This window comes from Amblyomma maculatum, chromosome 8 (genome assembly GCF_055883805.1).
Source record: "Amblyomma maculatum isolate TAMU_Amacu chromosome 8, ASM5588380v1, whole genome shotgun sequence".
In the NCBI taxonomy this organism is placed as follows: domain Eukaryota; kingdom Metazoa; phylum Arthropoda; class Arachnida; order Ixodida; family Ixodidae; genus Amblyomma; species Amblyomma maculatum.
Genome location: NC_139351.1, coordinates 35195345 through 35217901, shown reverse-complemented (window position 1 = coordinate 35217901; position 22557 = coordinate 35195345). Strand labels below are relative to the sequence as shown.

The window sequence follows — 22557 nt, the reverse complement described above, 5'->3', positions numbered from 1 at the left end:
CATCAGTGCCGCTCCCTTGCTTTTTGCCTACTGTGGGATCGGAGACGACTGCAGCCCAACCTCGATCGTCTTGTCCATTTGTAAATATGATGGAGGTCTACAGAAGTGAAAGCAGGCTCGGGCATTTTGGAGCAGCTTTGGGCTATATAGAGATGAGGCTTTGAGGGGTAGCCTTTCCATTCTACAGCTTTTTTACTTCACTGCCTCATGCAATAGTTCATCATTCCTTGCTTGAGCAATGCCGAGGCTCTTTTCAATATTTTGGCAATAAATTCATATGCCTTTCCAACAATCTTGAGGAGCTTCCTATTGATTGACAGCTTTGGCGTACTAACCCATAACACTTCAAGTATGGTTTTGTCTGCTGTAGGCCTGGCAAGCTTGTCACTGACAAAGACACTCGATGATGAAACACCTGCTTGTTTTTACAGCAGAACCATTAGAATAACTCATGCAGTTTTCACAGTCGGGACAAGTTTTCTTCTTAACAGCTCACAGTAATTTACACTACCTGCTTCGCTTGCTGATCTCGCTTCTCTCAACTGGCTATTCAAAAGGCTGAGAGGGGGTGCTACATCGCATGCACAGTGCTTTTTTTTCTGCAGTTATCGCCAATCGCCGGTGGCTCATACTAAATTTACTTGCGAACAAATACTTATTATGCTCCATGCTTCCTTCCCTTACAAAAATTTCATTTGTATTAAACCCAGTGCAAGATGCGTTATATTTTTGCCACTGGTGCAATGGCATTGTTCCCGTGTTCTGTTAAATTTGATGGTAGAACACCGAAAAAGCCAGTTTGGAGCAGTTTTGAAGCATGATTGCATTTTGGAGCAGGATGGAGCAAGGAAAGCTGTTTGGAGCAGAATGGAGCAACTGGAGCAGCACATCCACTCCTGTAAAACACACTTTCTGTAGAGCACAGTACATTTTTCGCTTTGTTAGATTTGGTCGCACAGGAGTGGATGAGGTTGCTGCGTGACGGGATAACTCCAGTGCACACATCGGAGTGGGCCGCCAGTAGTGCCAGTGCTGAAGTGATGGTCGTATCAGATTCTGCAAATGCCGTCTGGAATCCGTGATGGGGGGCCACAGTGTTCAGGCGCAAAAAATCCCATAATTTCCAAATATATTCGAAATGACCAAATACATGCAATAGCTAAGATGCGGTGCGAATGAAACAGCAACCGATACATTTGCAAACCATTTTGAATACTCGAATAACTCTAGAAACCACGACTTACTGGGCGAAAAAGAAATTGTCGTGCATGCCTTTGGCACAATATCGGCACATTTTAATGGTTTTGGTGCAACACGGCGCAGAAAACTGCGTATGTATAAAAATGGCACAATTGGTGCAGCTGTGTGGTGGTTCATTTTTAACCAGCCAAAGGATGAGACACATTCACATCCTCTTCTTCCCTGTGTCTCGTCCTTTGGCTGGTTAAAAATGAACCCTTACCCACTTGCCTAGTCGTCAACCTTGTCTGGTGGTTGCTCTAGAGGGAGGTAATTCGGTGCTACATCAATTTTTGCCGCACAGTTCAGGTTGCCAACATTATATAGAGGCTCATACAATCTTCTGGGAAAAAAAGAATGCTACAAATTACTAATATAAATTACTGAAAAATGATTTGATTATTGAAAATTTTACACCTTACAAAAAGTAATGAATGCATTCCAAATTTGAAGAGAATGCAATTTATTACACATACTGTCACGGTGTGAAGTCTCTGATCAGAAGTCACCGCAAGACACAGGAGTAACAGAAGTCACAGTGCGGCAGGAAACTAGCAGGCCCGCTTCGACAGAAGAACTTCAGTTTCTTCGCCTCGAGGAGACTAACGTCGGTTTCTTCGCCTCGAGGAGGCACACGCTCGCGATCAGCACAGAGGGAAAATAAAGAATGAAGCGTGTCATTGCCCCCCGGGTACAAGAAGCATCGTCCCGATGCTGGGAGTGTGGGTAGAGATAAAGAAAAAACCATTGCACGAAGGGCAGTTGCTCACGCACAGAAAGAGTCAACACTATCGGTCGCAATACGGTTTCAGGAGGACCACGTGGACCACGTCCGGGAGCGTGGAGCGTCGGGACTTTTTAAATCCATCAGGAACAACCTCATAGTTTAGGTTCCCAACTTGGCTTACCACTTTGTACGGGCCAAAGTAACGACACAGCAGTTTCTCGCTGAGGCCTCGTCGACGTACAGGAAGCCAAACCCAGACACGGTCTCCAGCTGTGTACCGGGCGTCACGGTGTCGGAGGTTGTATCGCTGGGCATCGCGGCGTTGCTGATTCTGAATTCGCAGCCTGGCCAGCTGACGGGCCTCTTCGGCGAGGTGCAGAAAGGTGTGAACATCTGGTTGTTGGTTGCCGTCGTCTAGATGTGGTAACATGGCATCAAGCATTGTGGTCACTTCGCGGCCATGGACCAGACAGAAAGGTGTCATGTTCGTTGTTTCCTGGACCGCTGTATTGTATGCAAAGGTAACGTACAGGAGCACTTCATCCCACGTTTTGTGCTCTACGTCGACGTACATTGAGAGCATGTCAGCGAGTGTTTTGTTCAAGCGTTCGGTCAAGCCGTTCGTTTGAGGATGGTAAGGTGTTGCCTTCCTATGTTCAGTATGACTGTGAATTAAAATCTGCTGCAGCAATTCGGCTGTAAATGCGGCTCCTCTGTCAGTAATCAAAATCTCCGGTGCGCCATGGCGCAGGACAACGCAATTGATGAAAAACTTTGCAACCTCTAAGGCAGTACCGTTGGGTAGAGCGGAGGTTTCCGCGTATCGTGTAAGGTAATCCGTGGCAATAATGACCCACCGGTTACCGGAGTGTGAAAGGGGAAATGGTCCCAGCATGTCCATGCCAATCTGCTGGAAAGGCCTCGACGGTGGATCTATTGGCTTCAAGAGTCCGATGGGCTTAGTCGGCGGCACCTTACGACGCTGACAGTTGCGACACGTTTTCACATAGTGTGAAACGTCTGAGTGAAGTCGAGGCCAGTAGTACTTTTCCTTGAGCCTTGCAAGCGTGCGCGTGACACCCAAATGTCCAGAGGTTGGTTCATCGTGGCAAGCTTGTAAGATTTCATCACGTAGACACATAGGTACAACAATCAGGTACGGCGTTTGGCTGGCGGAAAAGTTTTTCTTCATGAGGACACCATTGCGCACACATAACGATGACAGAGCACGCTTGAAAGCTCTCGGAGCGGTTGTACATGCACCGTTTAGATAGTCCATGATGTGACGAAGTTCGGGATCTGCAGATTGTCTTTTAGCGAGGCACTCTGTGCTGATGGCATTTAGCAGTATGGCCTCATCAGGAATTTCATCTGCGGGGGGATCTACAGGGGCCCGTGAGAGGCAGTCTGCGTCCGAATGCTGACGGCCAGATTTGTACGTGACAGTTATGTCGAATTCCTGCAATCGTAGACTCCATCTTACAAGACGGGTTGAAGGGTCCTTTAGGGTTGCAAGCCAGCATAGGGCATGGTGGTCAGTTACTAACTTGAATGGTTTCCCGTAAAGGTATGGCCGGAACTTCGACGTCGCCCACACAATGGCTAGACATTCTTTCTCTGTTGCGGAATAGTTCGATTCCGCTTTAGATAGACAGCGACTGGCGTAAGCGATTACACGTTCTTGGCCGCCCTGGATTTGAACTAGAACGGCGCCCAGGCCTATGTTGCTTGCATCGGTGTGAAGCTCCGTGTCGGCGTTTTCGTCGAAGTGAGCCAATATGGGAGGTGTTTGTAGGCGGCGTTGAAGCTCTTTGAATGCTTGTTCCTGTGGTGCGTCCCAAGTGAAAGGCGTGTCTGTCTTTGTCAGACGTGTTAGGGGCTCGGCGAGTCGAGCGAAATCTTTGACGTAGCGCCGGTAGTAGGCACATAAGCCAAGAAATCGTCGAACAGCTTTCTGGTCTTTGGGCGGAGGGAAGTTGGCAATAGCTGTCGTTTTCTCTGGATCCGGCAGGACACCAGCGTGGCTTACGACGTGCCCCAAGAACTTGAGCTCCGTATAAGCAAAATGACATTTCTCGTTCTTTAACGTAAGGCCAGAGGATGTTATGGCTTGCAAAACAGTTTCAAGGCGCCGAAGGTGCTCCTCGAACGTTGGAGCGAAGACCACAACGTCGTCAAGGTAAACGAGACATGTCTGCCACTTGAGATCTGCAAGTACGGTGTCCATAAGCCGTTGGAAAGTAGCCGGAGCAGAGCAGAGACCAAAGGGCATAGCCTTGAACTCGTAGAGCCCATCCGGAGTAATAAACGCCGTTTTCTCGCGGTCCCTCTCATCTACCTCTATTTGCCAGTATCCGGATTTCAAGTCCATCGAAGAGAAATATTTCGCGGAGCAGAGACGATCCAAAGCATCGTCGATGCGTGGCAGGGGATAGACGTCTTTCTTTGTAACTTTGTTTAGCCGGCGGTAATCCACACAAAACCTCAGCGTACCATCCTTTTTCTTCACAAGAACGACAGGTGCAGCCCATGGACTCCGCGAGGGCTGGATAACATCGTCGCGAAGCATCTCTTTCACTTGGCGGGTGATAGCGGCGCGTTCAGTCGGAGACACTCGGTAAGGTGACTGTCTGAGAGGTGGCACGGTATCATCCGTAATAATGCGATGCTTGGCGAGATCGGTTTTGCCAACACGTGAAGAGTTGGAGAAGGTCGCCCGATAGCGCTGGAGGAGCTGGTTCACTTGGCGATGCTGCAGTTGAGAAAGCGCAGGGTTAATGTCGAAGTGTAAATCGGTGGTAGGCCTCTCCATTTCGGTCAATGACAGCGTCGCAAGTCCAGAGGCTTTTCGAACATGCGTGATACCGCAAATATGGGCCACTACAGTCCCAGTGCTTAAATGCTGGTGCTCACCGCCAAAATTTGTGAGTAGGACGTCTGCTTTGCCGTCTTCGAGGCGAACGACTCCTCTGGCTACAGCAAGACTGCGTTCGAAAAGTAAGATCTGTTTACTCTCCACGACACCTTCAAAGTTTCGCAGTGTATTCGCAGCCACAGACGTCATCACGCTGGAACGGGGCGGAATAGTGACGTGATCATCAAGGATGTGCAGTGCTGTCGGTCGCTCTGAAGCACTGTGTATTGCGTTCTCAGTCGATAAGGTCACTGACTTAGTCTGCAGGTCGATAACGGCTCCATTCTCTGCTAAGAAATCCATGCCAAGGATGACGTCGCGGGAACACTGGACAAGTACGACGAAGGTTGCTAAGTACGTTTCTTCTTGCACAGTTACCCTAGAAGTGCAGGTACCGGTCGGCGTTATCAAGTGGCCTCCGGCGGTACGAATTTGTGGGCCTGTCCAGGGTGTAGTCACCTTTTTCAGAGTGGCGGCGAAAGGCCCACTCATCACAGAATAATCGGCGCCGGTATCCACAAGCGCTGTCACGTCGGTTCCGTCCACTGAAATGTTCAGGTCGGCGGTTACGGCTGTGGTGTTACCGGAACGTCGCGGGGTCCGGTCACGGCTGCGGTGTGGTACTAGCTGATTTCGTGTCGTCGGAGAACTGGAGCGCCGAGGCAGCGGATCATTGTGGGGCGCGTCGTGTCGTCGTGAAACGGAGTGGCCATCCGGGTGCAGCGGTGGAGGAGCTTGAGAATTTCGTCGATGAGCAACCTTCCCTCCAAAGGTTGCCGCGTCTAGTTTTCCCGATGGGGGCTAGGGGAGCGGACCCGCGTCAGGCCGGCATTACCACGTGTCTGCGAGGAGTATTGGCCCGGTGAAGGCGACCGCGAGTAGTCATAGGGCGTTCCGGATGATTCAGCCAAGTACGCGTCAATGGCAGGGGGTCGTTCACCACGCTGCGGCTTTCGCGCGTCGGCGCTAAATCCCGGCAGACCCATTCGTCGGTAATAGCAATCGCGGAACAGGTGACCAGCTTCGCCACAGTGGAAGCACAGCGGGCGATTATCGCGAGTGCGCCAGACGTCGCTTTTGCGTGGACGCACCTGAGAAATTCGAGCGGGAGGTGCTTGACGAGTGTATGCAGGGGCTGCTTGGTGCTGACTGGGAGGTGGACAGGCACGACGAGTGACTGCGGCGTAGGTCATGGCCTGCTGTGGTGGCATTGTCGGGAGTGGCTCGGGTGGGTTGAGTGCCTGGTTGACCTCTTCCCGAACCATCTGAGAAAGGCTGGATACTTGAGGGGGTGCTGCCGTCGAAAATAGTTTTTGCAGCTCTTCGCGTACGATGGCCCGTATGGTCTCACGGAGCACGTCAGTGCTACCAGTGTCCGCGATGGCGGCAGCAATAGGGATGGACGGCCGCTCGTAGTGCTTAGATCGCATCTCTAGAGCCCTCTCAATGGTAGTGGCCTCGGATACAAATTCCCCGATGGTCTTGGGGGGATATCGCACTAATCCAACGAAGATCTGTTCCTTAATTCCCTTCATGAGATATCGAAGTTTTTTTTCTTCGGACATGTTTGGATCAGCGCGACGGAATAGCCTCGTCATGTCCTCGAAGTAAACGAGGACGCTCTCGTTAGGGAGCTGAACTCTCGTCTGTAGGAGCAGCTCGGCGCGTTCTTTCCGAAAAACGGTGGTGAAAGCTTGCAGAAACTGGTCCTTGAAGGAACTCCACGTTGTGATAGTAGTCTCATGATTTTCAAACCATGTACGAGCTGAACCGTCGAGCGAAAAAAATACATGTTGCAGTTTCTGGTCGTCGCCCCAGCGATTGTACTGGGCTACTCGCTCAAATTTATCTAGCCAGTCTTCCGGGTCGTCGCCGGGAAAGGCTTGGAAGATGGGTATCTCCCGCGGCTGCTGCAACACGAAGGAGGGGGCAGTGGTGTCTACCTGCGTCATTACGGGTGGTTGTGTTGTCTCCGAACGTGGTGCTGGAGAAGATGGTGGCGGCCTCGCAGTACGAGAAAATTGTAGAGGCGCGAATTCAGGATCAAGCCCTCGAAGCCGTCGGCTACTCTGATGGGTAGGCGTAATCTCGATGGTAGGAGATCCTTGAGGGCTGGAGTCTCGGCTGGTTGGAGGTGTTCGGAGCATGGGTTGCGTTACCCAGCAGCTCCACCAGATGTCACGGTGTGAAGTCTCTGATCAGAAGTCACCGCGGGACACAGGAGTAACAGAAGTCACAGTGCAGCAGGAAACTAGCAGGCCCGCTTCGACAGAAGAACTTCAGTTTCTTCGCCTCGAGGAGACGAACGTCGGTTTCTTCACCTCGAGGAGGCACACGCTCGCGATCAGCACAGAGGGAAAATAAAGAATGAAGCGTGTCAATATTAAAGGTTTATGTACAAGATAGGTCTCTGTTGACCAATGAATACCTGTTGTGAGTAAGTTTAGGCATCTCCCTTGCAGAAGTATCCCAATGAAAGTGAGCTCTCAGACTAGAACGCCTAGTTTCCAAATTAAAAATACTACATTTATTCCAACCTCAACAAGGCTCTTTGACAAGTGCAGCGTCCCCGTCGTGGTCTTCCCTTCTCTGGTGCAACTGCACCTCTTTGAGCCCTGCACCCAGTGCAGTCTCCCGTTCCAGCTTTGATGTCACTATTTGGAGGCACTAGAGCAGTCACACATGTCTTGTAGACAAACACAATTTCTTCACTCTGCTCACAGCTGCAGGCCACTTAAAGCATCATATATGTAAGGTGACTAGATCACAATCAGGATACAAGAACAATGCTGCTCCACTTGGGCATCACATCAGCAGTACACCAATGTCACTACAGTTTTCAGCACGACGGGGCCACACGAGGCATAAAACGTAAGGGCAGTTAGTGTGACCAGCCTAGCTGTTTCTTTATCTGATGTACTTCCTACTAAGTCATCGGATTATGCGGATATGAATGGCGCACAAAGGTGCGCCATTCATATCCTGATGGCTATACATCATTGTGGCTAATGTGGGCCTCTTCATCTTCCCAGCTGCAGTTGAGCTCAGCCTGCGAAACCTTCTGATGGTGTTCAGAATTTGTGAAAGTAAGGCAGCTAGCCTTCTAACAGGCCGGTATCACCCACCCGACGACGGATGCCAGGCTGCAAGGGGAAGTATATCTTTTCTCGCTTGAAACCACATTACCAAACTCGTAGCCTAAGACTAAGTACACAGTCACACTAGTCAGCACAGCAAACATATCTCAACTATAATACAGCCGACCCAAGGTTAACAGTTGCATGCTGGAACTATTACTATAAAAGCTACAGAATTATACTGTAGCAGTCTTGCAAGGCTGCCGCAATCAATGGCAGGAATGTTAGAGTCATATCCTCTACCGCCCATTCACAATGACAAACACACAGGGACAAAAAAAAAACAACTCTATAAATATCTGTTAATCTATGCATTCATCCTTCGCTCTGCTGTGCTCTCATTCTACAAGAACTGCTCTATATCCACCTCGTCCCGTCGATCACACAATACTGTAAGCTTTTCACATGTACTGGCAGCGTGCATCAACACGACTGCATGCCACCGAGCTTCTGCCAGCTTTTTGCACTTGTACATCATGACAGGACATGCCTTGCAGTACCCTTGGTGAATAACAGATTCGAAAACCCCTTGTGACTGCTTTGAACTGTGAAAATTTAAAATTTAAATTTCCCATGCTGGAACGTGCAGTTGCTGCCACACAGCCAATCACCTTAATACATGTGTTGATTGGATTAGAGCTGTGCACAAGCTCGGGCCGGCCCGAAAGTCTATTTCTGACCCGGCCCTTGGGCCGGGCTCGGGCCACTCGGAAGCCCTCTACCTTGGGCATCTCGGAAGCCCTCTACCTCGGGCTCGGACCGGGCCAAGGTATATTTGTCTCAAGCGGGCCGGGCCGGGAACCCCGACCACGACACATGCATCTTTTGCGAAAGCGCAAATACGGCCATAGTGCGATTGCAGTCTACAATGTACATTTTCCCGCGCCCTTAGTAGACCCGCCTTTTTTTCCCGCCTCCTCGCCCGGAATCGATCATTGATAGTTGTCACTGACTGAGCAGAGGGGCCGCTTGTGGGCTATTAGCGCCGCAACGGCCTCAATTGAATGCATAACTTGTTTTTGCACAATGAGTTAAGTGTACTCATGTGCTTTGCCTCTTATATTCAGCAAATTTGTCATTTTAAACGTGAGAACTCAACATTTCAAGGTCTTCGATAAACTTATCTTCTACATTTTTTGTTAGCTTCAACTGCAATTACAGCATGACGGGCCGGGCCGGGCCCGGCTCTTGAATCTGAGTGCCGGGTCGGGCCGGGCTCAGGCACTTCAGGCCTGTAGCGTCGGGCCCGTGCCAGGCTCGGGCTCAAAATGTCGGCCCGTGCACACCTCTAGACTGGATAATAGATGGATTATTTTCGTGAAAATTAACTATTTCACGAGGTATAACTAGCTCACTTTTCTCTGCATCGCCGAGGCATGGTTAAAGTGGGGCTTTATGACGTACAAATGTTATACTGACTCTTGACTCTTAAGCTAACCAATTGTATGCGGGGCCACATGCCACTACGAACGGTGCACAACGAGACATCGGAGATGGTGTGGAACGTAGCTCTTTATGTTGCACAATGCGCAACTACATGCAACATCACAGTGTACAGATTAAAAAATTGGTTGTTGACTATGGTTAAATTGAGATACCGCTGCTCGTGAAGTGGACCAGTATCCCCTGAACACGTTTCGTGAGTGCCGTCTTCAGGATCGCAGCCTCTGCGTCGTCTAAATGTGAAGCGAACTTTTGCTCCGAACTCACGAAGGACATCCGTAGAGTATCAGCCGCTGCGGTGGTCATCAGCTCGCAAGATCGACATAGCCGAAAAATCAAGTATGTATCAAAAAAGGCAGCGAGCCAAGCTATGCAGTGAAGCAACCTTTTGCTTCGCGGAAGTGCAGGCGACACCATGCACGCGGCCATCAGCCTTGTTTTACTCTTATTTCCGCTTCGAAATTTTCTTGAAAGGCGTAGAAATGTTCCAATTGGAAAGCTTTTTTGTTTCATTTGCTGCAAAACCACTTCCCTATATCCGCTAACATCCAAATTGTATTGAAAACGCAAAAATGGGAGTGGGAAATTGAAATTCCTTTGTTATAACTGCTATTTTGATAGGAGTGGCTTCACTATAACCGGGCTAACTGAATTTTTCTACTTTGTCTCGCTCTGTGCCTGAGCGTACATATCACATGGTGTGGAGTTGAAATCTAGTTCCATGTCATTGCCCTGAAGCATCAGCACCAAAGGAAACACTCTTTAGACATAGCCAGCAGTTCTTCACCAAAATAAAAGCTGCATTTTTCTGCCAAAACAGGAGGTGCCGACTGAGTCTGCCACAGAGCTGTTGCTGACAGCAACACATCACGTCCAAGCTATGTCAATGCAAGGTTGACTTAAACTACCGATTAATGTGCTCAGCACTCAGTACATTGTGCACTGAAGTGCATATGCCTCTGAACATGCATTCCCTACAGTTGAAGACACTGCCTAACATTGGTGGTAGCTGTCATTCCCTGATGCCTTGCTCCATCTCGATGCCCCTACTCTGCTTGAGCTGCTCCTGGTAGTCGGCAACGAGTCCTCGGTAATGCTTTGCCTGTGCTGGGTCCTTCTGGACCCCTTGTCCACGTTCATACATAAGCGCAACATTGGAGCAGGCTGACATGTTCTTCAGCTCACAGGCCCGCACAGCAAAGTGGAAGGCACGGCGCATGTCCCGCGGAAGGTCATTGCCAGTAATGAAAAGCGAGCTGGCGAAGTAACACCCGTCAGCCGAGCCCATGTCGCAAGCACGGCTGAAGAAGACCAGCCCCTGGTCCACGTCACGTTTCACGCCACCCTCGCCCTCCTTTGCAGTCAGTCCGAGGCCTACGCCGAAACATGCCTTTGCGCAGCCGACTTCGCAGCCTTTACGGTAATAGCGGTGCGCCTCAGCTTTGTCCAGCGTGCTGCCTGCAAGTACACAGTACAAAGCATTGTGGCCACCAACACGAATACCACCCCCTAATCACAGCCTTGCCCCAAGGAGAAATTTGAAGTTTGCCCCACCAGCCAAGTTGCATTCACTGCAGGACAGAGCCCTCTCTCCTCTGACTGTAAGCTACTGCTACTTTAGCTGTAATCTGCCTTATAATAAAGTTCTAGATCTCATATCTCAATGAGAACAGCCTCTGCTGGCGTCTACAATGCTTATTTCCCATTAGTATGTACTCTGTCATTCCAGAAAAGCAATGCACTAAGCTGGTAAGCTTAGCTCTATAAATTTTCCTTTCTGAACATTAGCTTGAGTTAAAATACACCACATCTTTCCCTAGCCTACCGAATTTAACACACAAACTACGTGTAAATTTGAAATGAAAGCCACTTCCGAAGAAATTCTCCTCGGGATCAAATTTCTGTAGACACAGCTTCCAGACGGGGCATACCATGATACCAAATAAGCAAGACTTTCTCTGTTACTCACCATGATTGCGGCATGGCAAATTCACCGAACCATATATGATAGGCTATGTAGCAAGATCCAGAAAAAGGCAAGTTAACTAAATTAACATAGTTCGCTTTTCAACTTATCATAGTCCGGCAGCTACTTGCAGTGAAAGATTTGTAGCTGGCCATTGGCAATATGTTGTAATTTGCAGAATTTAGAAAATGCCATTACACTGCAGTGTAGAACAATAAATTTCACCCATTCCATGCATTTGTTTTTTTAAACTGTGAGACTGCATAACGCATGTGGCCATAGCCACAAGTAATTGCCAATCTGTGACACCAGTCTCACAGAGCCTCATTGATTCAACCCAGGTCATTGCTCTAGCTGCCCAGCCTCTTAGAAGCCTTGTTTCAATTATATCGACAGGTGAAAACAAAGGGTAAGCTGGCACACGCACCCTTGCCGATCAACCGGTAGTTTGCATACTTGAGGCAGCTCTTGCCATGTGCGTTATCATCACAGTTGTTCTTGTAGACCTTACAGGCACGCACAAAATCCTTCTTGATGGCCTCCAGGTAGTCACCCAGACGATGGCAGCCTGCATTGTGGTGAGAGTGAATCACAGCAGTTGATGGTCACATCCCTCCCAGCAGGCACTGTGAGGTGTGGCAGGCATCTTCCTTTGCCACCATCACGTCCGACCATCACCTGAATATGTACAAGCCGGGCAAGGTTTCTAGGTGTGTAAATAAAGGATAATTTCCAAAAAATCATAAAAATAGCCAAAAAAAGAAGCTAGCCTGCAGATGATGCATTCAAAGAAAACAAAAATGGTGCCATGGCACATCACTAGGAGCAGAAATGTTGCGAAAAATTTGTAATCCTTGTAGGATGCAAATTAATAGCAACTGTGAGCCTTTGGTAAAAATAAGGTCATTTTTCGGTTTTAACTAAAAGGTACCCAAGTTCAAGTTTTTTTCTTCAATATGTCCCAAAAGAAGCCGAAGTTGCTCAACTTGGAGGTGCGCCCCGACTATTCACTTCATAACTGAACTAGAAGAAATATCAATGAAGATGTAAAGGTCAGTGTATTTCTTACTCATAAAAACTAAGCCTTGACAAATATAGGAGATGCATTCTCAACCACAACAGTTACATCTGCCTGGATTACCTTACTCTAACCTCACATTACTTTCACGATAAAATAGAAAAAAAAGAAAGAATAAAGGTCATTAACAGTGGAAGCTCAGGTCTTTGCCAGTTTCGGCCTTCAATGGCAACGCCCAGCAGTTCATTCAAGTGATTATGGAGAAAGTGGCGTCTTTCCACAACAAAATCTGTTTGAGGGCCGAAAGCAAGTCCAAAAGGTGGCTGTGATAATCGTGGCAACAAATGATAACCTAAATCTTGCAATTTGCGAAAACTAACTGCAAAATGGGAAACAACAGGAGATAAAGACACAGTGCTGCAGGTGCTAAATTCTGCTTCAGTCACGGGAACATGTTCCACTTACCATGCAACTTCTTCCCATGTTCTTAACCATACAACATGCAAACTTACAACACACTTTTCTGCAATTTATTGTCTCTTGCTTTTGCAACAGGCAAAAATGAAATTCCGCAGAGTTTTAGTGAGGTCGTCAAGTCGCTGCAGAAGGTTTCCAAGAATTAGGGTCCGTATTCCGAAAAGAGGATAGATTCGGGCTGGTTGGTTCATGATAGAAGAGAACAAGGAAAGCGGCGCTTACAGACAAGAGAGCAGAAAAGTGCATGTGTCTGTAAGTGCCGTTTTCATCGTTCCCTTCGATATTCTGACTTTGCATTGTTCTCAGGAGTGTCGTTATCTCCTTGACCTCGAGTCATCTGATTGGTGGAAATAACAGAACCAGAAGTAGTATACTAATTCCAGTTCTAGAATTTTCACAAATCAGATGACTCGCGATCAAGGAGATGACGACACTTTTGAAATTCACATAAACTCACAATATGGACCTAGGTCTTTGAAATGAAGTATCAGGCTGCTTCTGTTCTTGTCTGTTATTACCTCAATAATGAAAGTGCAATTTCCAAAAACCTTCTACTGACGTTCATATGTTTGAGCACTGCTTCCACAGAAGGCTGCACAACTGCCTCCGGGGTTCCCTCAACCACAGGACAAAGATCCACCACTGTTGTAGTTGCACCCTTGATCTTAGAAGCCCTAGTGGTCTCGAATTCAGGTGCCACAATTTCTTTTGTGCAGAAGTAATGATTTCTTTGACCACAAGCCAACTACGAATTCTGTGCTTCTTTGTGTACGCGCTGTTCTTCCAGCACTATTAAACGAAATTGGCCGTCGAGTGGAAAGGAAAACAAGAATCGTTAGGAATTAAGGAGGGAGATGCCTTCTGAAAAACAAGGGGGCGTGAAGGAAGCCGCTGCTGTTGACTCGTTGCAACAATTAGGCAGGCATTTATTGTTATTCGGGTCGCTATCCGTATATGATTCAAATTTTTGGGCACCAGTTTTGCACCCATCTTGTGCATTTGCGATTGTTCTCCGCAAATATCATTTCGGCACCCCTATAGCTACTTCTGAAATCACGCGGACACTTAAATGTAGACCAGTGTTCAGTAACACACGCCACGAAGCAAGGGTACGTTCTTGTGCACATCTGCTCACGTCGCCTACTGGAAGCCACTGCTACTAGAAGCTACTGGCAGATGATGATTACTTCTCCAAGATGTGTACCCATCTTGCCCTGAAACAGTTTGCCAGTCAAGCGCACGGGCGCAAAATGCCGACTTTTTTTTTTTTTTTTAATCGATATTGCCTCAGGGCATCATTAGGGTATGAGAAAAGGGATGAAATGATTAAATGAATGGAGAAAGGTTGGCTGATTTTATGAAGTCCAGGAGTGAGTGATGATGAGGTCCCTGCGTCCAAGCGATATATGAGGCAGGTTGGTTGCTGAAAGGCCAGCTACCGTCAGGTGCCGGATTCGTGTTGGTTTCAGTGCTGGGCAGTACCACAAGTGGTGAATGTCGGCTTCAACATTTTCGTTTTTACAGATCGGGCACTCTGGGCGGGGATATAAGTGTCGAAAATGAGACCACGTCCTAGTGACAGCTGGTGTGAGAGCAACACCGACTCGGATCCCCCTAAGCCCAAATTCCTCTGCACGGGTGAGACCGCGGGGAAGGGATACTGCACACGGGGGGATAAGCGCACGTGTGCGGCGCCGGAGGTGTTCCTACGCCCAGACTTACCTCTTACAGAACTTTGCATAGTCGAGCTAACATGCAATCACCAAATGTGCTCTTGCGATTCCCGTACAGAGGCATGAGGCTGCAAGCACTGTCAAAACTAACCAAATCCGCCTCCTAACAGCCCTCCAAACAAAAGCAGAAGGAAAGGATGCCGGCGCGAACTCACCGTCCGGCTTCTTCTCCTTGAAGCATTCGAATCGGTACTCGATGCCCAAGTTTTCCAAAAATTCCTTTACGTCTTCCTCTTTCTTAAAATCGTAAGGCATTTCGGAATAACCTGCGAGCAAACATAAGTATAAAACGAAGATAGTTTACGTGGGGTCCAGTTATGTAGTCTGCTCGCACATGCTCGCACACGCTTTCGAGGATACACATACACTGGCTAGTGTGACGAGCGCCCGCGCTTCCCTACGGGCAAGGATGGCGCTATTTGCAATGAAAGCCAATCGTTAGCGGCAGAGGGCGCTGCTTGTCAGGAGAGTACCACTTGAGCAGACGACGCAGTTTTCTCCCTTCAGAATAGGGCAATCTGTTGGTGTTCCCACTCCAGCGGGGAAGAGACGACATTTTTGGCGATATTCATACGCCCACTGCGCCTCACTCGTTTAGTTTATAAATGTGACTTTAATATGTTTGTAAAGTTTATTTCCTCTCCTTTCTAATGGTGCATTTGGTTTATAAATAGCTTCAACGATGTTTAAGCTGTAAAGGAAAACACAAAGGTAAGGAACGGCTTTTCAGCTCTACTTGTCTCGGGAAAAGCAAAATTATGCAAAATCTTTTGCACCTAGAAGAAAACCGTTCGAGGTGTTTTGAGATTAGATGTTAATGAACAAAGTTAAGCATTTTTATTACTGTGTATCGCATAGTTTATTAGCCACGCGCCTGTGAAAAGTGTATAAAACAGGTAATTATACACACAATAACTTTCAAGATATGCATTCTGCTGCCGAGATTTTTTTAGCAGTTGGAGGTCGTACATAGTTCGCTTTTTCCTGAAAATATGATCTGTCTGCTTCAGTGAGTGTAAAAGTTATTTGTGATCAAACTTAGCGTTTTTTGCAAAATGGCTAAAAGTAAATGCTAAACTGTTCAAGTATTAAGCTTTTATCTGTGCTGAAATTTCGCGTGGAAAAACTTTACACCTTGCTGTCAGAGGATAAGCATCGGTTTTGTTCTACGACTCTCGAGGAATGTGCACGGTCAGGGTGATTTCAGCTAATTTTTTCGTTGTTCACTTGAAGCGAGCGAGCTCTTCATGGAGTATTTTAAGCATGATTGAAATGCTCCATGGCTTGTTTGTTTCTGGCGAATATAACTTAAGGTTCGGGCTTTCGTTCCTTTATTCAACCGCTAACAATTCTCAACTACAAAGTGTACAAAAAGCAAATAATTGTGAAATAACAGAGCCACGTATAATAAATGTAGTAGGTAGCGCCGTCTATGAAATGTAATGCGCACTGAAATGTCGCAGTTCAAAAAAATTACGAGGATGGCGTCACAAACACTCTGAATCGAGGGGTATTTACGAGAGGGTATTGTGCTTCTACAACGTTTTCCCTCTGCCCTTTCCTTTCCATAGGACGAGAGAGGTAAACACTGGCGAGTCGGGTCGAGTGGTTGGGTCGAACTGAGGTGCAGGTGCTTCGCGCAAGCGCAGTAGCGCATTTTTAAAATGGTCCCTTGACAAATGTACACTTGCTTGCTTTGAGATTTATTTATCGCCTCGAATTAAGTGTGTCATACTGTTTGTGTGCCGAAATGTTGCCAGCTAAGGCTCTCGCGCGTGCAGCTGAGGTGAGCCCCGGCTACAATGAGCACTGTACCCTGGCGAACGAAACGTGCTTCTTGTCCAGTACAAGTAGTGGCTTTCGTTACTCGTTTCTAGCTTTTTTAGTAACACACATGATATTGTAACCCGCGCTAACCGTGTCAGTTCTGGAGGGAGAAGAAGACGAAGTTCTGCGGAGTGCGCGTGGTTCTGGGACGCCGCTGCTTTTGCCTGGTAAAGCGCCTGCTCTCTGCCTCCTGTGCCTCAACCCCGTCCTTTGACGCTGTCCTTCTGGACTGCCGTCCGGGTAGCGATAGAACCCGTGACATTCTGGTGGAGACGCGGGGTAAATGCAGCACAGCCCCTCAAAACCCGCTACTCTGAGTTCGCCCCCAAGTCTCAGCCGCCGCCCCTTCGACGAGGAGGCCGAGATACGTGCCAGCCGGCGACTTCAAGGGCTTGCTCCTGAATTTGGTCTGTTGCCGAACTCCGGATGCCACAACTTACAATGGCCCGGAGTACCACGACCCAGTGTCAACAGACGGACTCGTTTCTCGCACCGTCCGTGGTGTACCTACCGATGGCTCCTCGAGCGGCTGCCACGTTCCATGGCGATGCCTCCGAAGATGTGGAGGATTGGCTGGAGCAGTACGAACGTGTGGCCCGCCACAATGGTTGGAATGCTGAAAACTGTCTTCAGAATTTGTATTTCTGCCTGGACAGTACGGCTCGGCACTGGTTCGAAAACCACGAGGCCTCCCTTACATCCTGGGACACCTGTAAGGAAGAGCTGCGACGGACGTTCGCCAATCAGTATCGGCGACAGCGAGCAGAAGACCTTCTGCAAACAAGAGTACAACGACCCGACGAAACTGTAACGAGTTTTGTTCAAGACGTCCTACGACTTAGCTCCCGTGCCGACCCCCGTGCCACCGAGGAAAAAAAGGTGCGTGCACTCATGCGGGGCGTCAAGAGTGACATTTTCGGCGGGCTTATTCGTGATCCGCCGACTACAGTGGCACAATTTGTAAATGAGGCGACGAACATTGAGCGAGCCTTGGTTACGCGAGCGGACCATTATCGTCGCCTTGCTGGAGGTCCCAGCGTTTCGAACCTTTCAGCTGCTCGCTTCCCTGTTGGTTCCCTTGACACCGCAAACCTACGCGAGATCATCCGCGAAGTTGTACGTGAGGAAATACGGCAGCTGCTTCCACCTGCTGATGGTACGGCATCCTGCGCCCTCACGGATACCGTCCGCGAAGAAGTACAACGTGCCCTTTATCCACAGTGCTCCGTTGCTTCTTCACCTACGCAGCCCATTGAGACGTACGCGTCCGTTGCTAGTCGCCCGCCGCCGCAGCAGCCACCACCGCCGCCTGCTCGCCGTCAGTACTTGCCTGCACAACCCCGTATCCCTGTGTACGATCTTCGTCCGCAGCAGCAATGGATGAGCAAGGCTGACGCGTGGAGGACAACCGACCAACGCCCACTATGCTTCCACTGCGGAGAAGCAGGCCACGTCTACCGTCGCTGCCCTTACCGCGAGCTTGGTCTTCGCGGTTTCCAGCGGAATGCTCCCCGCCCGGAGTTCGGCGAGCAACCCCGTGACATCGCGGATTATCTGCGCCGTTCACCACCACCCGACCGGTCTTCACGTCGCGACCTTCGCTCGCCACCGTCCCGCCGATACGAATCTCCCCTTCGCAGCAATCGACGGCAAAGCCTGTCCCCTCATCGGGAAAACTAAGCCCGGCGACGTCTGGAGGTGACGTTGCCGAACCCGTTCCTGTTAAAGAGCCTCCACGTTTTTCGCCCCGCTCCCCCACGCGAACCGACGATCAACCCGACGACCTTCCCGACGAACTTCTCGCCGAACTTCCCGCCGAGCTTTCCGACGAGCTTTCTGGCGAGCTTTGTGACGAACTTCACGACGAACTCCCCGACGGAGCTTCCGACGACCGTCGCGCCACAGTGTACAATAACCTCGATGTTGTGATCGACGGATACGACGTGACGGCACTCGTTGACACCGGTGCAGACTATTCTGTTATGAGTGGGGAGCTATGCCGCCGACTTCGCAAGGTAACGACGCAGTGGGATGGTCCCGATATCAGAACCGCTGGAGGCCACCTCGTGAGACCAATCGGCAGATGCACTGCTCGTATTGAGATTAACGGTCTCAGGTGCCCGGTTACCTTTGTTGTACTATCGAAATGTTCCAGAGACATTATTCTCGGCATGGATTTTTTGAGTGATTGCAGCGCTGTAATCGACTTTACCGACCGCCGCCTCACGCTTCGTCAACCTCGATATACCTCGGCGCAAACAAAGCCCCAAGTTTGCACGGCACGCGTTTTGGCGGAGCACGTAACCGTACCGCCCCAGTCTAGCGTATTTCTCCCTGTCACGTCCGACCACGTTGCTTCTGGCGAAGTTCTGCTGGAAGGAAGTGCTCAGCTGCTTCTTGAACAGGGTCTTGGTGTTGCTCGAGGTATCGCGCAGCTGGATACTGGCTGCGTACACGTCCTAGTCACCAACTTTTGTGGCACTCCACAGCGCCTTACGAAAGGCACGGCTCACGGTACCATGGAGAGCATTACCGCCCCTATTCAAGTTGTTGCCTTGTCCGAAGGTGCTTTCTCCTCCTCTTCGCAGCAGAACGATGCACCTTTGGGTGTAAGCATTGCACCTAATCTCTCTATGAGCGAGAGGGCCAAATTGATAGCGCTGCTTGCAGAATTCCAAGACTGCTTCTCTACGTCATCTGGAGTTCGCCAGACGACCATTGCCAAACACAGAATAATTACCGATGACGCTGCTCACCCTGTTCGTCAGTCGCCTTACCGAGTTTCTTTCAAAGAACGTGAAGTTATTCAGAACCAAGTGCAAGAAATGCTGGCCGACGATATAATCCAACCCTCGCACAGCCCATGGGCAGCTCCAGTGGTAATAGCCCAAGCAAAAAAAAGTGTGTGGCAAAAGGTAGGGCCGACCTTTCTCGACGACCAAAAAGTGGCCGGCCGACCTTCGGCACTCGAATGAGGGCCGGCGTCGGGGATTGACACTGACCTAACGTCGGCCGATTTTCGGCAATTGACTACGGCCCGACCTTTTGGCCCGACGTGATCGACCACCTGCCGCACGTGGGCCTGCCGTCTGCCAGCGTTACTGAATGGTCGGCCGCTCGTCTGCCCTAGCATTTTGCTGACGAAAGACCGTACGTCGGCCGGTTGCTTCCCGACGCCGGTTAGTGGCCGGCATCGCCCCTCGTGCAGGTATCATGTCATGCATTTAATATATCGTGGCCCATGCATATATAACGGGGTAGCACATACAAATGTATCAAGAAAAGCAGTAGCTTTTCTGATGCCATGAAGAAACAAAAGCTGCAGTATTTGGTGAAAAATTTATTTGTCAACAGCGTTCAGAAAAAGCTCGCGATTTGCTTTTTAATAAGCGTGGATATATGACTGCGCGTGTGCCACATATGGAAGATGGGCTTGAGGCTTGGTCTCCTTCTTTTGGCAGCCTGTCGATCACTTGATGTCTGCAACTGGTCGGATCTGCGGCAGGTTCCATCTTGGTCAGCTGTATGAAGAAAAGTGTTTTAATTAAATATTTCCTTTACGCCTAGACTTTTACATTGCAGGCAAATATAGGGTGAAAAGGTAGAAAAAATAATGTCTGCTCACTGCCACCAACTGCACTATCACATCAATATATTTTATGCGCTTGACTTCATGCGACCCTACTGAAAACGCATTAGCGCAAAGCCGCAATAGGTAATCAGGATCCGTGAATCCGCGAGAAAGGCGCGATCACTTTGTTTTGCTGGAGTCATGATGTTGCAATTTGCAACCGTAGGGCACTCAAACCTTATCCTCCCGAAGCGCGTTCTTGCATGCTAATGCTGCAATTTAATAATTCTAGCAAAACCAAGTGTCCGCGCTTGTCATAGAGCGCGTATGAGGGATTCCAACGCGGCAGAACAAACAGTTTCCGCGATATTTACATGAAACCTACAATAAGTTTATTCCGTAGAATACAGCTTAATTTTCTCAAACTAGATGGAACGTTTACAGCAAAAGCGACCGGATATTTAACGATAAGTCATCTGATTTATTTTCGTTATTTAACAACCGAGCATTATTTTAAAAATTGTCTCATCAGCCAAGACGGCTATTTAGACAGCCCAACTCTTAGAAGCTTATAGAACCCGTTGTAAATTTTTAAAGCTTGAAACAAGTTAGCTGAACACCTCATGAGCATGTAAGCACCAGGAAATAATCTGCACGATGAAAATACAACTGCTTGCCCAGAAAGCAAGCGCACAGAGCAAAATCAACGTGAAACGGCTCAGATCTGTGTGCATCACATATATAATTCCAAAATCCACAAAATGAACGCACTGGCTCACTTACCTTGCCAGCATACCGCATCACTCAATCATCAATTTGCACGTATATACATCATTACAGCAGCAAAAAAATATAATAATAATAAACACGGCATAAATCTTGTACTCAGTCCTGGCACGAGCTTGCTTGGCAGTAGCGATGATGCTAGTACAGCTTCTGATCGCTCCTATGGCGAGGGGTGCTGCAATATTTATATCAGTGATAGCATTTGACATTTAACTGGGTTGCATGCGTCCCATCGATGTGAGTCGGATAATCGAATTTTCTGAACAAAATCAGCGCTAATACCTGTCCGGCAAGTGCACCGCCATGAAGAAGCGAAAGACCAGCGTTTTAGTGTAGAGGAGACCAAGGACTTCGGGCTTCGGCGAAACGAGCTTCCACTGTCGAAGCCAGTTTCCAGATCAGCTGATCAGGGGTGCTGCAATATTTATATCAGTGATAGCATTTGACATTTAGCTGGGTTGCATGCGTCCCATCGATGTGAGTCGGATAATCGAATTTTCTGAACAAAATCAGCGCTAATACCTGTCCGGCAAGTGCACCGCCATGAAGAAGCGAAAGACCAGCGTTTTAGTGTAGAGGAGACCAAGGACTTCGGGCTTGCGCGAAACGAGCTTCCACTGTCGAAGCCAGTTTCCAGATCAGCTGATCAGGGGTGCTGCAATATTTATATCAGTGATAGCATTTGACATTTAACTGGGTTGCATGCGTCCCATCGATGTGAGTCGGATAATCGAATTTTCTGAACAAAATCAGCGCTAATACCTGTCCGGCAAGTGCACCGCCATGAAGAAGCGAAAGACCAGCGTTTTAGTGTAGAGGAGACCAAGGACTTCGGGCTTCGGCGAAACGAGCTTCCACTGTCGAAGCCAGTTTCCAGATCAGCTGATCAGGGGTGCTGCAATATTTATATCAGTGATAGCATTTGACATTTAACTGGGTTGCATGCGTCCCATCGATGTGAGTCGGATAATCGAATTTTCTGAACAAAATCAGCGCTAATACCTGTCCGGCAAGTGCACCGCCATGAAGAAGCGAAAGACCAGCGTTTTAGTGTAGAGGAGACCAAGGACTTCGGGCTTCGGCGAAACGAGCTTCCACTGTCGAAGCCAGTTTCCAGATCAGCTGATCAGGGGTGCTGCAATATTTATATCAGTGATAGCATTTGACATTTAGCTGGGTTGCATGCGTCCCATCGATGTGAGTCGGATAATCGAATTTTCTGAACAAAATCAGCGCTAATACCTGTCCGGCAAGTGCACCGCCATGAAGAAGCGAAAGACCAGCGTTTTAGTGTAGAGGAGACCAAGGACTTCGGGCTTCGGCGAAACGAGCTTCCACTGTCGAAGCCAGTTTCCAGATCAGCTGATCAGGGGTGCTGCAATATTTATATTAGTGATAGCATTTGACATTTAACTGGGTTGCATGCGTCCCATCGATGTGAGTCGGATAATCGAATTTTCTGAACAAAATCAGCGCTAATACCTGTCCGGCAAGTGCACCGCCATGAAGAAGCGAAAGACCAGCGTTTTAGTGTAGAGGAGACCAAGGACTTCGGGCTTCGGCGAAACGAGCTTCCACTGTCGAAGCCAGTTTCCAGATCAGCTGATCAGGGGTGCTGCAATATTTATATTAGTGATAGCATTTGACATTTAACTGGGTTGCATGCGTCCCATCGATGTGAGTCGGATAATCGAATTTTCTGAACAAAATCAGCGCTAA

The 22557-nt window shown here is 48.8% G+C and overlaps 1 protein-coding gene across 1 annotated transcript; it reads right to left on the bottom strand.

Annotated features, from left to right (window-relative positions):
* Positions 1 to 8792: 8792 nt before the first annotated feature.
* On the bottom strand, positions 8793 to 15034 carry Coa7 (Cytochrome c oxidase assembly factor 7). Its single transcript, XM_084576205.1, has 3 exons — positions 14810 to 15034; positions 11854 to 11994; positions 8793 to 10918 (listed from the first exon to the last, which is right to left on the bottom strand). Exons 1-3 carry the CDS (start codon positions 14907 to 14909, stop codon positions 10473 to 10475), a joined length of 687 nt encoding a protein of 228 aa, XP_084432331.1. The 5' UTR covers positions 14910 to 15034; the 3' UTR covers positions 8793 to 10472.
* Positions 15035 to 22557: the final 7523 nt, after the last annotated feature.

Excerpts from the sequence above, each read along its gene's own strand:
- Coa7 (XM_084576205.1), bottom strand. The coding sequence starts at position 14,909 with ATGCCTTACGATTTTAAGAAAGAGGAAGACGTAAAGGAATTTTTGGAA. Across the intron at positions 11,995-14,809 it reads CAAGGAGAAGAAGCCGGACG|GCTGCCATCGTCTGGGTGAC; the intron begins GTGAGTTCGCGC and ends ACCACAATGCAG. Across the intron at positions 10,919-11,853 it reads CTACCGGTTGATCGGCAAGG|GCAGCACGCTGGACAAAGCT; the intron begins GTGCGTGTGCCA and ends GTGTACTTGCAG.